Source organism: Monopterus albus, unplaced genomic scaffold (assembly GCF_001952655.1).
Source record: "Monopterus albus unplaced genomic scaffold, M_albus_1.0 scaffold104.1, whole genome shotgun sequence".
Classification (NCBI taxonomy): domain Eukaryota; kingdom Metazoa; phylum Chordata; class Actinopteri; order Synbranchiformes; family Synbranchidae; genus Monopterus; species Monopterus albus.
In genome coordinates this window covers 1029354-1043552 of record NW_018127984.1, presented here as the reverse complement: position 1 = coordinate 1043552, position 14199 = coordinate 1029354, and the positions used below count along the sequence as shown (strand labels likewise).

The following is a 14199-nucleotide window of genomic DNA, read 5'->3' as shown; positions in this document are numbered from 1 at the left end:
CGTGGAAGGCTTACATAAGTGTACTGACTGTTCATCAACTGTCTCCTGAGTCTGCCACACGTGTGCGTCTACACAAACACACAAATTACAAGGAACCACTTTATAAACACAGAACAACAGGAAAAACAACATACCCACGCACATGTACACACAAAGACATCTGCATGTTCACTCACAAACATGCGCACATGCAAATAAAGAGCACACACACACACCCCCAAAGGGCGTCTGGATAGGCTAATATGGCATCTGTTTGTCAACATCTGTCGTTGTCATGGTGTCCGGGGGACAATGTTCCTGCATCCTTTCTAAACACGTCCCTCACGTTGCCTTTCTGTCTTTGTCTGTTTTTGTCAGTGATGCTGAGCACAAACTCAAACCCAACTCTAATGTAAAACCAAATGATAAACCTTGCCAGCATTTTTATAAAATATATTCCTTACCTGACATAGATTAAAGTGCTACTTAAAACATGTCAGTCATAATAAACTTTTTTATGACAGCATTAAACCTAACAGGCTTGTGTTTTAATGATAGAAATGTGCTCCTCACCTCCATCAAACAGCTGCTTAAAAACAAAAATACGCCTAAATTCAGAGTAATATAGCTCAGTTTTAAGATTAAATACAAAAACAAGCTAAACAAGGACATATGTTTTCTTCCACATGTTAATGATGATGAAACAATCTGTCAAAATACCTACATTTTAAACACTTTTTGATAAATAAAGACAACATATAAAACACCAGCAGTTCTATTTTATTTTATGAAGCTTTTAGGCTAACAAAATAAAACAGGAATTTCTGTGTTTCTCAAATATTAAAAAGCCAGAAGAAAATACACCAAGTTTAGGTAAGTTTACACAAACCACCTGCTGCCCCTCCTTACCATCCCCTTTTGTCTTTTTAGCAACTGAACTTTTTGCTCAAATATTAGACAAAAGAGTTGAAAGATGTACATATTGGCAAATCTAAGCTTCGTTACTTGCAGATGATTTTATCTCATTTGAAATAATTATACAATGTAAAAAAATATCTAAAGTTGATAGTAATTTTTTTTCCCTTCTTTTTCTTGCTGAAGTTATTATACAGTTGAAAGGAAAACATTTCAAATCACCAGTGTAAGGTACTGGTGGTCACATGGTAAAAGAAGTAAGGAATCTCTTAACTCGATCAGAGTCCAACCCCATTTTTGTTGATGTGTCATTCCCTTGTAAAATCCCCCACTCCTTTCTGCCTCTTTCTTTCTCTTGCTCCTCTTCTGTCTCTCAGTTCACAGGAGCATATGGACTTATTTTCTTCATTTTTGATTTCCAGCTTCCAGTTCTTCTTCCTCACGTCTTTTTGTCAGATCAGTGACTTTTATTGTCACAAATACTTAATGTGACATAATTCTGCCACACAAGAGTCACATATTGTTGGAGCAGCTGTAATCTGCAGAATAAGACTGGTTTTAATGCTAACAAGATTTGAGAGCAATGACAGATTACACAATATTCCCAGTGTAAGAACATCAAGTATCTCAGCCCACACTGTCTGTGTTCCCACCATCCAGGCAATGACTGCCTCAGTGGCAGATCTTTGGCGACACACATATTTTCTTTAACAGTTCTCTTCCTTTTCATCACTTCATCCATCACCAGCTAATCTTCCCTGACCTCTCTGGCTTTACATCTCACTCCTCAACAATTTCAAACAGTGTTATTGAGCACTGACAGCACTCCCTTCTTCCCTCCTTTCTTCTCAGATGCTCCCTAACTCCTTAAATCTTCTCATTGCTCCATCCTCTCTCTCTCTCTCCTTAGTATAAATCTGACAAGGTCTTATTTTAGAGCTCAGTCGCTTCTCCACAGCGCCACAGGATGTTTTGAAAAATAAGACTTTCTACTTTCCATACAAATCTTGCTCAAAGGATTACTCTGTCAGAGATGCAGCCAATTATGCCTCCTAGTAAGTACTGTAGATGGTAGCACACTTCAGTACAGGCAGAAAAGAAGTCTGCAGACAAGTTCCTCTAAGTTTCTCTGAGTCATATTGCAAGGAAGCATGATGGATATTTAATTAGTGTATTACTGTCTAAGGTGCAAAACAGTAAGGAAAATATGCATTTATGTCTGACTGATGGGATAATAAGAGAGGATTATTTAGAATAAATAAATTTTCTCTGCTTAGCATTAGGTCCCCAAAAGCTGGTATCTATAATGTATCAACAAAATCCCTAACATGTCAATTTGTGTGATAGCTAATAATCAGAGACCCTCAGGGGAAGACTGAAACCATAGTTCAGACGGGGAATACAACTCTAGCCCAGGCCACCCTGTTAATGAAAACCACTTGACTGCTAAGTTTGTAGACTAACCTACTTGCTGATGTAACAAATAGCTAGTTTTACATTTATTTATTATTGACTGTTATGACTAGAGTGTGTTTAGAGTGTAATTGCAGTAAATGTTAAAATCGACAACATTGTTACTAAGGTTACTGGAAATGAAGTGAAATGGCATCATGATCAAAAATCACTGCACTGATGATGTGGTGAGTTTACACCCCTGAGATTAGATAGATTGGAAAAAATGTTGTATAGTATTATAAGATTAATAATGATATGCAAGTGTAATTAAAAGCAGTTTGGCAGCCTGAGCTCAACAACAAAAGACACACAAGTCAGACAGCAGACAACAAATGCTGCCCCAACAATAGTAAGAATAACTCTGACTAACACTTTTTCCAAAAGGACATCAGTGGCACTCAGGAGCCCATTAAACATTCTCATTAATGAATTAGGAATAAACTCAATTACCAAGTGCTTTCATAAACTTGTTAATCCTCTTTCTGCAACTGGAAGAACTGCTGTTACCCCAGCATGGCAACAAGACACTGGCTACTAAATTCCACTGCCACTTCATGTAGTTTTTCCACGCACCACACTTGTTCCATTCTTTAATTACATTCATGTCCTTTGTTTTCCCTTTGTTTGTGCTGTGTACAGTATATGGATGAAACATATATACAACTAAAATGTATTTAAACCAGCAGGGGAATTGCTTCAACCTAGCTTACTGCTCACCACCTGAGAGCACTAATAGAAAATCGTCAAAAGGGAGTTTGGGTTTAATTAAGTCACATATTGAATTACTTATTTAAACCTTTTTAATTCTCAATCTATATGCTAATATCAGTCATCTGCCCCTACTTACTAGGCCTATATTATGCACTACTGTATATTCATTCATCAGCTCTGTCACTACTACGCAAGAGCAAGCAAACAGGTTTCATTCTTCTCTTTGTCTTGCTCACACATCCCCTTCATTTCACTAGTGTTTTTCACTATATCGATTCTACGTCGATCTATCAAACATTCACTTTCCCTCCTTCTTTGTCCACCATGCCAGGAACATAAATGTCTTCCTAAATCTTTATATGTGTCACCAGTCTGGCACTTCACCTCATCCCTTTATCCTCCTAAATTGTTTGTCCTGGAAAAGCACTACAGTATGCATCTCTCTTAAGCTCCCCCACCCCGCCCCAACTCTCGTTAATTCATATAAATCATCCCTTCAAGGATGAAGAGGTCCTTCGCTCCTCCCATTTTGTATTTAAGGATACCTCTCCATCCCCCAAAAGGCCTTTTGCACATGTCTCAAAGTACATATTCCTCATGTTTAGTTAGTTTACACACCAACTTATTTTGGCCACTTGTATTTCCAAATTCATTCTTTTGGTCACTATCCAAAGTGTGTGACCATAGCTGAGGGTTAGAATACAGACAGACTGGACAACTGTAATCTTTTCCTTCCGGCTCAGCTGCCTCTTCACCACAATGTCCAACACAGCACTCGTGTTACTGCTGACGTTGCACCAATCCACCTGTCAATCTCATGCCCCCATTTTACCCTCACTCATAAACAAGACCCCGAGATACTTAAACAGCAGCTCACTCCCAACCTGAAGGGAGCAATACACCATTTTCTGACAGAAAACCATGGCATCAGAGTTGGAGAATATGATTCTCATCTCAGCTCACACTCAGGTGCAAACTCAGGTGCATACTGGAGGTCACAGTCTGATGACGCCAACAGAACCACATCATCAGCAAAAAACCAGAGATGTGATTTTGAGGTCCCCAAACTGGGCACACTCCTCTCCCTGGCTGTGCCTTGAGCTCCTTTCCATAAAAATCACAAACAACAAACAAGGGGCAACCATGGCGGAGGCCAACATTCACTAGGAACATGCTTGACTTATTGCCAAGAATACAAACACCGCTCTCACTCCACTTATATAAGAACCAGATGGCTGGTAACTATGGCCCTGGTACCCCATTACACAATGATAATTTTAAGATTATTTTGACGTGCAGCGTACTTGTGTGCATCTTTGTATCTTGTGTCTGTTATATTATGTAATTCTATTCTTTCAATTAAGAAACAAATGTACCATAGTGTTTAGTGAAGGTATATTTAATATTTTATGTATTTATACATACACACACACACCAAAAACCCAGATCCACTTGGTGCAAACTCCTGAGATGTTTGCCCCTGTAATCTTCTCTACCTGGGGAGAGTCCACGTCATCATTCTAAGTAGCACTCTTCAGATTTCTAACTTTGACACTCGAGAGAGCACTTCACTTCCCGCTCTTATGTCTCTGCCTCCCTCAATACATATAGTGTACATATTGTCCTGTGACTGCTGTCATTCTTTCCCTCACTCTGCCCCTTCACTCCTGCTTTCATCTGTCTAGCAGTATCATTCTGTGGCAGAGAAGTGGAAACAGCAGTGAACAGACAGGCGGATGGACGGAGAGAGATGGGGATCACCTTGGGCTTTTCAAAGTCTGTTTTGTTTTCAAACTCTATCCCATCAAATCTCCATCTCTATCTCACTCATGTGCTGACTTGATCTCTCTAGTGCTCTATTCTTCTCTCTTTCTGTCCCATTAAATCTGCTTTGTCTACTTTTATCTGTGCATGCTTGCACCAGCTCATGGCTTCACTCAGTCCTACTCTTTTGCTCACTCTTAATCATCATCCCTCCTTTTTCCTGTACCTTTCCCGCTCACTAACCCTCCCTCTGCTTTCCTCAATCTCTTTCTATTACATATATCCTCTTGTATTTTCACTCTCCTTTGACAAGTCCCATGAGCAGAGTGGCTAAGTCCCTCAATTCCTCAAGGACAAGGAAATGTGTACTGCGAAATTGTGTGTGTGGGTAAGTGTGTGTTAACAGATGTAACTAGGACAGAAGGTTCTAGTGTCCATTACCCTCAAATGACTCACGTTTCAAACATAATCAACCACAATGAACCAAGAACCACACACATATATATGCTACACTCAGTTTTCGGCAATATTATCTTTAGGTAAGGAAAACTGTTTTTTGGCTGGATGAGAATTTAAGAGTCTAAACTCCATTCCTCTCCAGAGATTCTGTGAATAGAGATCAATACACAGGTCAAGTTCCTACCTCTTTCTGGTGGTATTTGATGGCTAGTTTAAGCTTGGCCAAGTCGTGACATTGTCTTGGGTCCAATTCTTCGCTCTGGTCATTGTCTCTGTGGTTCAGGATGGTCTCCAGCTCTCTAGAACTCCTGGCCTGATCTAGAAGATCTTTGGCGAACCGCTTGCACTGCTGAGACAGCTCCTCATACTCCTGACGAAACTCGTTCTCCACCTGAAAGGCAGAAGAGATTGCAGGTTATGTGAGAGGTAGGAAACCTTTCTTATGATGGATCTTTAGCCGTCCATAACTTTGACTTTCATTGTTAGATTCTGTCTCTGGCTCTCTGATGGTCAAAAATAAACTGATGCACAGTTAATGCTTCTGAAGAGGAAGAGGGGAATCTCTGCTTGTTAGCCAAGATTAGATTTATTCTTAGCCCAAAAGAACAACTACAGAAATTATGATAAATGATGAGTAATTCGTGGTTGCAATGTCAGAACTAGGATTACACAGTTGCTTATTATAGCACAAGTGAAGGAAACACTTGAGGCAAAAGAGCAACATAAATGATATTGGATGCTGCTGCTTCCACAGCCCATCAAGTTTAGGATGTGGCGTGCCTCCAAAGGAGTTCACTTAAGTGCTTGGACAATCAATGCCAAGGAGGACTGATGCTGCTCTGGAGGCTCTTTGTGGATCAGCACTTCATGGTGACACTTTAAATTGGTGTCTCTTTTAATTTAACAGTAAGCTGTATATTGTGGAAGTAAAAACTGGCAGATATCATTAGGCTAATTCTGTCCTAATCCAAATATTTAACTAGACAAATCTCTGTAGAGTTTCCATCAAGAAAAATCCACCTGCACACTTTTTTAATATGAATCCAACAATAAAATCAATCAATCAAAAGGCATCGATATCCATACCTTGCTGAGTTCTTTGAGTTCCCAGCCCAGTCTGAAGGCAGTGAGGATGGGATCTTCACTGGACAGCGCAATGAGGGAGGGTGAGGCTAGAGCCTTGTAGATGTTGAGTCGAGACCGTGAATGCCGAAGGCTGTCAACCTGCAGGAGGCACAAAGAGATATATGAGAGAAGAAAGGCAGATTCCTCACTTTTAAAATTCAGAAACAGCTCAAGCCATATCTACGACTAGTTTCATCTTCTTCAAACACTCAACAGATTTTCAAGACAGTTAGTAAATATCTTACAAAACGTTATGTGATATTTCACTTGATATGATGGTTTAGTCACCTGAACTGTAGGCTCAGGTGTAATAAAATGGCTTTATTACTGGTGAGCAAAATAATGAGAGCCCAGATAAAGCTGAGTGACATGTACATTGTCAGGAAAGAGATCCTGACATCCTTTCCTGGAGACTCTGCACTCTGGGAGGTGTTCTCTTCAATTACAAAAACAAAGCCAACGATTTTCATGTACAATTGGTTTTTTTAAATTTGAATTTTTTATTTTTTTTTCTATTCCACTGTATACTTTGACGGTGTTCTGGAACCATATTTGCTTCCTATTATATATACTTATACTGCTTTTATGTTCCAGTGTGCTAAAAAAAACTCATTCATTCAAGCCATGCATTGCCAGAGAACTGATAACTTACCTCTGAACTGGAAACACACTCAACACAATCACAACGTATCTGGTGCGGTCTGGGAATTGTGACCTACACAGAACAACACAATAAAAGACAATAAAACAGCTAGCATACAATGACTGTAATTAATTACCTTTACAAACTAGTGATTCAATATACAATTCAACAAAAATAGTTTCTACAAGTCTTAAGTGATGTATTAAAATGTTTCCAGCTCTAATTTGTGTCTCTTTGCGTCATCACCTTCCGCTGTAGGAGCAGCTTGATAATCTCATAGTTGTTGGTGTGAGCTGCGAGCATGATGGGAGTTATGTCTGGAGTGAACTCTGAAAACTGACTGTCCATCATCAGTGAGGGAACCTGAGGGCAAAACACAAGATGTAACACCTTTTCAGTGTGAAAGGAACAGACATTCTGAGAAATAAGCTCATTCACGTTCTTGCCAAGAGTCAGGTTAGAAGAGTGTCGGCACATTTCATGGCTGTACAATAAATATGAATATATAGCAAGCAGCTTAGCATAAAGACAAACAGCTAGCTTAGCTCTGTCTATAAACCTCACTTATTAAAATGTGACATCTGCTTTGAGTGGTGAAAAGTGACTAAGTTTTGGCAAAGAGTATACTTTTTACTCCACTATATAAGTACTTTAGTTACTTTTCAATATCAGACTAATAACAGAACATGCACTATAATCATAAGATTTTATTGATTGAGTTGATTATTGAAACCAAATGTAAAAAGAAATATGGGTTTACAGGGGGTTTTGGGCCAGAGTCAGGGGGATATTCCTAGGCCTAGAGCAGCGACTCTCTGCTGGATTTCGCAATGACAACAAAACTACCAGCCATGTGTAATGGATCCTGGAAGATGGTTTTGGAGGCAGCTATCATTTCTGTCTTAATGGATTATATTTCACAGGTTAAGAGTGGAAAAACTCCAAACAAAACACCAGATGGTTTCAAAAACAACTATGGCTGCAAAACTAAACATTTTACACTCTCCCTGCTTTTTTTGTGTGTGTCCATTTCCAAAACAGTTTCGGAAACATACAATGTGAATAAGTTGTCATCCCTAGTAAAGTAAAGTGTGACCAGATTAAGAATAAAAATGAAATTGTGTTTGCATGTCCAAAAACACAAAGCATGTAAATCCTATTCTATTATACTGGTGTGCGCACACGCAGACACACATATACACACACCCTTGACTCCAAGATATCAGGAGGAGGAGGAGTGAGAGGAGCAGAAACGAGGAAGAGGAGGGTACAAAGAGGGAGTGAGGACTGGAGTGAACATGTGTGGACTCTTTCATCTCTCAGAGGGAGACCAAAGCACAGTGCTTTCCCTCATCACGCTTATCTTCTCTCTCTCTCTGTCCCTGCGTTCTCTGCCGTTCAGTCATCCACTTTGTCCACATTCTTACACCCTCTCTTCTTCACCTTCCCCAGTGTCTTCTTCCTCCATCCTTCCCTGACATCTTTCTTTATCCAGCTGCTTCCTCTCGTCACATCTCCTCCCTTTCTCTCTGTTCTGGTCTCCATTTCCCTAACCTACCACAACATTTTTTCCTCATTTGATCCCCCTCTTTTTCTCTTACTGTTTTATTTTCCTGGTGTGATAAGGAGTGTGAAAACAGCTGACATGGGCCGGTATCACACACTGATTAAAGAGACAGAGAAAACGCACACACACACACACACACAGACAGAGGTAAATATAAACTAACACCGCCCAACACAGAAAAAAATAATTATCTGTGTGGATTGGGTGCAACAGTGTTTTCATTTAAAGTGTTCTGGCTTGATTTTTGATGGGAAAGAACTACATGAGACAAAATAAGAGTAACAGGAAGCAAACACAAAGGAAGCAGAAAAAGCTCAGTTATTGTTTCCGTTTTATCAATACTGATCTCGCAAAGACATCTCCACTGTAAACCTTCTGTTCACCATGTTCACTATACACCACAATGAAAAGCAACGCTGAAATATAAATCAAATCTATGTCACAGAGATTGACTAAAATTTTGATTCCATGACAGTTTCCAGAAGTGAAGCCACTGCGAATCGATCTCCGCCTAGTGGCTGGTTGCAGTATAGATCATCTCACCTCCTCCATGTTAGCAGGTGGAACATGAGCCAAAATAAAAACTCAAAGCACAAATCAAAATTTTCCTAGAGATCTCGTCTGTTTTTTTTTGTTTTTTTGGTAGATATTATCACTCTAATATGTGTACAAGTTGTAATTTTTCTGGTTTGTTTTTAATAAGTTATTTGATGGTATATAAAAGGTGTATTGGTGGTCCGATGCTGTCGCTACTTCTGGTCACTACTGAGCAGAATCTGGGTGCAAAATGCAAATGGCAGCAGCTGTATTCATGATAGTTTTGGCTTTATTTTGGTTTAGTGGAGGGAAGTGGTGATGCCATGTCCATTGTTTATATGTCAGCGGTCATAGGTATTTGTGGCAGGACTCCTGTTAATCCTTTGTGTTAAGTAGATATCACGCTTTACACATATTGACAGAAAAATCATGGACTGGTGGCAATAAACTGGGACCAAATCCTGTAAGACTCTATACAATTTAATCTGGCCTGAGTCAGGCTTGGGGTTTTAGAGTGAGATACAAAAATCCACACAAAACCCTTTTGTGTTGTTGTCTCTAAATGGTTTCAGAATTTGGCTTGTTTACATTTTGGCCTGCATTTATATGGCACTTTTATCTGAAGCACCTGGCCTCTCAGTTACCCAGTTCAGCGAGCTACAATAAAAGCCATTGGACTAAACATTGGGACCTCAGTAGGTACTTCAAGGACACTCTGATATGTGGACAGGTGATGACAAGGATCAGTCCACCAAACCTGTGATTCCGGAGAACCCTATAAGCTACAGCTGTCACTGCTGCACATTTTTTGTAGTCTATCCAAAGAAGCCTGGTCCAGCAACACACATACAAACACACACATGCGCACTTAATCTTTTTTCCTGCCACACACCTCACACATCAAAGCTAAGCCAGCGAGGGATCCAGCAATCCTCATCTGCAAAGCTCTCTGTCCTGCTGTATCTACGTCTCTGATGTCCTCAGTCACTCCTCAAGTCCCTACTGTGTTATTCCTTTCTCCTCTCTCTCCATGTCCTGAACTCGTTTCCTTTTTTTACTTAGCTTTGATTTAATGTCACCATCTTGCTTTCCACCCTCCACCCCTCATCTGTACAGCTCCTTCTTTTTCATCTTTCCCTTGTACGCTCACGGCAAAAACCTTCAGCTTCTATTCTCCTTTTTGTTTTATCACTTCCGTCTTTCTGACCTTGCTGGCTCAATTCCTTGAATTTCTTGTGAGCCAGTGATGTAGAAAACTGCATTTGGTTGCAGTTAATCATGGAGTAGAGGAAAGGGACAAGAGAAAGAAGAAAGGAGGGAGAGCAGATGAATAAGGGAGAGAGGGAGGGGGATAAAGAGGGAGAGGTAATAAAAGACAGAGGGGGAGTCAGAGTGAGTCAGATGGAGAGGGGTGGCGGAAAGGTCAACAGTTTTGTTCACCAAGCGCAGATAAAAGGCACCGACTCTACCTGTCGGCAGAGAAAGAGCAGTTTACAAAACAGACACACAACAGTTCTTCATCTTTTTCATATCGCATTCAGGACAACGACTCACAGTCAATGTGCTGTGTTCACTACGTCATATATTTACTTAAACACGACATTTTATGCCTTTGACATTTTTATGTCAAAGCACTTGACAGATGCTATACACTTTAACTTGCCCTGTCTTACTCTGTGAAAGTGCTTTAGTTCTTAAAACAACTGTATTATAAGTACCTGTCAACTAATATGGGATTTACCCAAAGAATTGACTTTCTAAGCACAGTTGTTGTTTTGAGATACATGCAGATGGAAGAAAAATTTGAATGACTCAGAGCTTATGTGGAAATCAACCAGCTTTGAATGTTAGCACCCTCTGACTGGGCCTTATCAGTTTGTCATCAGAGCTATCTGGTTTAGTAGGGCCCTACTCCAAACCTGTCTGGTTCAGTAAGCCATTATGTACCATAATAAATGCTACATGTACAAGGCTGTGTCAATCTGTAATCACTGCTTTTTGCAAATAAAATTACTAAAGGGGATAAACAAAAAGAAAAGAAGAGAATTATACACATGGAGAGAACATGAGAAAAACTGCTGGAAGAAAAGAGGGAGTACTGCAAATATAGTAAAGGAAAAAAGAAAGACAGCTAGAACAGATTTTGTTCCTGTCCTCATCCAACTGAGGCAACAAAAACCTTCCCACAATCCTCTGCTTTGGCCAAGGGTTGGTTTCCATGGTGACATGGCACCCTCACAGCCTCAGGTCCAGGAATTAATGTACAAGAAGTTGTCTGTTTCTTTGTTCTAAAATATCACCTTGTTCCCTGTCCTCTCGCTCTCTCCGCCTCCTCTCTTTTCTTTACCAGTGTCCCTTTACCCTTCATCTAGGTCTCTATGATTTTCAATCACTATCACTTGTGTTTCCTCCCTCTGAGTCTCTCCTCCTCGATCCTCCTTAACACCTACACGTTGACTAAACTGTTCAACATGTTCTTTTGCTCTGTCACACACACACCTAAACACACAGAAATCCAGCAGGCAGACAACTATACTGTCATCTCTAAAGCCCATTTCACAGTGTCTATAAAATGAGCTGCTTAGCAAAATGTGACATGGAGTACTGCAACACATCCGTGAATGTGTGCAATAATGTGACATGGAGTACTGCAACACATCATTGCACACATTCACGGATGAGTAAATGCCAATGTGCATGCATGAGTGCATCTGATTGAAAGAGATTAACATGCATCCATGGAGTCCTTGCTCCGTCTTGTATTTAAACACACAGATATCCCCACAGACCTGCTTCTCGTTGCTGGGTCGCCTGTGTGACAGCAGCAGCTCCACGGCGCCCACCACCTCCTTTCTGATGGCATAGAGCAAGGCGTCACCCGTGTGGATGCCATGGTCAAGCAGGAGCTCCATGATCTCCAGGTTCTCATTCTCAATGGCGATGAGGAGTGCACTGCGGCCCAGCGGATCTAGACAATTCACATCCATGTTGTAGTAGACCTCTGCCTCGCGAAGGGCATGTTTGACTCCTGCATAGTCACCTGAGAGGGTGGATCAGGGAGTTGATGGTTGAAGGAGCGGGCAGAAGGTTTAAAAACTCTGGTTTACACAGGATACACCAAGTTTGATTTATTGCCTTCTAGGCCATGAACACTCATTTATATAGCCCCCTTTGTAGCTGAATCAATAACCTTTTGGTTTTTAACTAATAAACATTGGTCTCCTGTGTCAGAGTTGTGTGTTTTGTTGACCCACCCCTTCACTCTGACATGCAGACTTTGCCACTGTTTATACTGTCATATTAACTTTCTCCTTCACTTCCATCTTAATTGCTAGGGCCATTACAGTTGCCTAACATAAAAACATAACTAGTGATTGTAATATGCTGCTTGCACGGTCAACCTATAGGGAGTTTTATTTTTAGGGAGAGGAGTCTCACAAAAATCTGCTGAAGCTCATATTGCAGAGATAAAACCAGTGAAATTCTGGTCTGACCTGCTACTGCCACTATTACAGCCATCAGAAAGTCAAAATCATTTAATAGGTGAGCAGATCAGCTATTATCATCTATTAAATGACCACTAGAAATAAAATAAACTAATGGATGACCCTGGAACGTTGTGCATGTTTACCTTTCTCCACAGCAGTGAGGTAGGCCCTCTCCTCAGCAGACAGCTCAACTTCAGCCCGGACGATCTGAAGCGGGATGCGGTCGCGGTACGGCGAATATGTTGCCTAGCCACAAATAATAACATCAAATTTTCTAACATTTTTAAACACATTTCTAAATGAACATTAATCCATTTTGGGTGGAAGGTCATCATTTTCTGTACTTTCTTGGCCTCCTTTACAGACAGATCACAGGGCTGGTAAAACAAGGACTTGTGGTTAGATGAGAAAAAAAATGTGTCGACATATAGAGTATGATTTTCACCATTTCTTTGGTTGGCTACGCCTCTAAATGAGTGTCACATCTTTAAAAAGAATTAACTGCTTTCCCCTCACCAGCAAACACGTTTTTACAGGCACAATCTCTCGCTCAGTGATCGGAAAACTTCGACACCCAAAATGGTCTTAATTTACAGGAAAGAGTCAGAAACAAAAATTCAGGACATCAAGTATCAGCCAAAGTTCATGGGAATTCATCGAAAAGTGGAGGGATAAATATTTCACTCCGGATCAAACTGAAAAGCCTGACAATGCCATCCCCAGAGCCACACTGTCAGCATGGATAAAACAATAGATATTTGACTCTCACTGTTTGGTTTAGGGCTTAAACTAGCTTATAATGTAAATAAATGAGCTATTTATTTATAATAAATTCTTGTATGTCAGTAAAACTGGTTATAAGAGCCCATGCCATATTTTATGCAATTTTAGATCTTTTATTCTGTAGGTCAGTGCTCCAAAACAGAGCCAAAATCAATCACCATGACATTAGAGCAGAAACAAGACACAGGATTCACAACTGAGAGCACTGCTGATGACATAAATTTGGTGGTGAAGTAGCCATGAAGTTACAGCGAATGACCTCAGTGGGCTGTTATACTCACAGATTATTTCATTACTCAACACTGTGAAAACTAGAAAATCATGGATGCATTGTATTTTCAGACCTTGAGAGTGAAAAGTGAGGGCATATTGCCAGTATTCATTACTGTGAGGACAAACATCTATACACACCATCTCATTATGGGCACTTGCATCTAGAAACAAAAAGGTCCCATGAATTGATTTGATTTATTCTTTCAAGCATGTAAAGCAGTTGATATGACTACACACATAATTTTACACATAATCCAATATCAATTTGCTTATACCTAGTATATGCTTGAATGGAGTAGGAAGAAGTCAGACTTATCCAGTCCTACCCCATGACATCATCTTACATCATTGGTTTGCAAGCAGTAAATGATTCACTTCTACACACACACACACCACACAAGTAATATACTAAAGAATTATGACAGAGTGTTAACATTCTTACATAATTACATTCTTAAATACTTATCTTCTACACCACACAAGTAATATATTAAAGAATT

At 40.1% G+C, this 14199-nt stretch overlaps 1 protein-coding gene across 1 annotated transcript in view; it reads right to left on the bottom strand.

Moving 5' to 3' along the window:
* trpc5a (transient receptor potential cation channel, subfamily C, member 5a) overlaps nt 1-14199 on the bottom strand; it is a 115045-nt gene that overhangs the window by 42302 nt on the left and 58544 nt on the right. The window contains exons 3-8 of the mRNA XM_020610155.1: nt 12787-12889; nt 11945-12195; nt 7298-7414; nt 7061-7123; nt 6370-6507; nt 5468-5674 (exon numbers count right to left, since the gene is read on the bottom strand). Of these exons, the coding sequence (XP_020465811.1) occupies nt 5468-5674; nt 6370-6507; nt 7061-7123; nt 7298-7414; nt 11945-12195; nt 12787-12889 (879 nt within the window). The remainder of the gene's footprint in view (nt 1-5467; nt 5675-6369; nt 6508-7060; nt 7124-7297; nt 7415-11944; nt 12196-12786; nt 12890-14199) is intronic.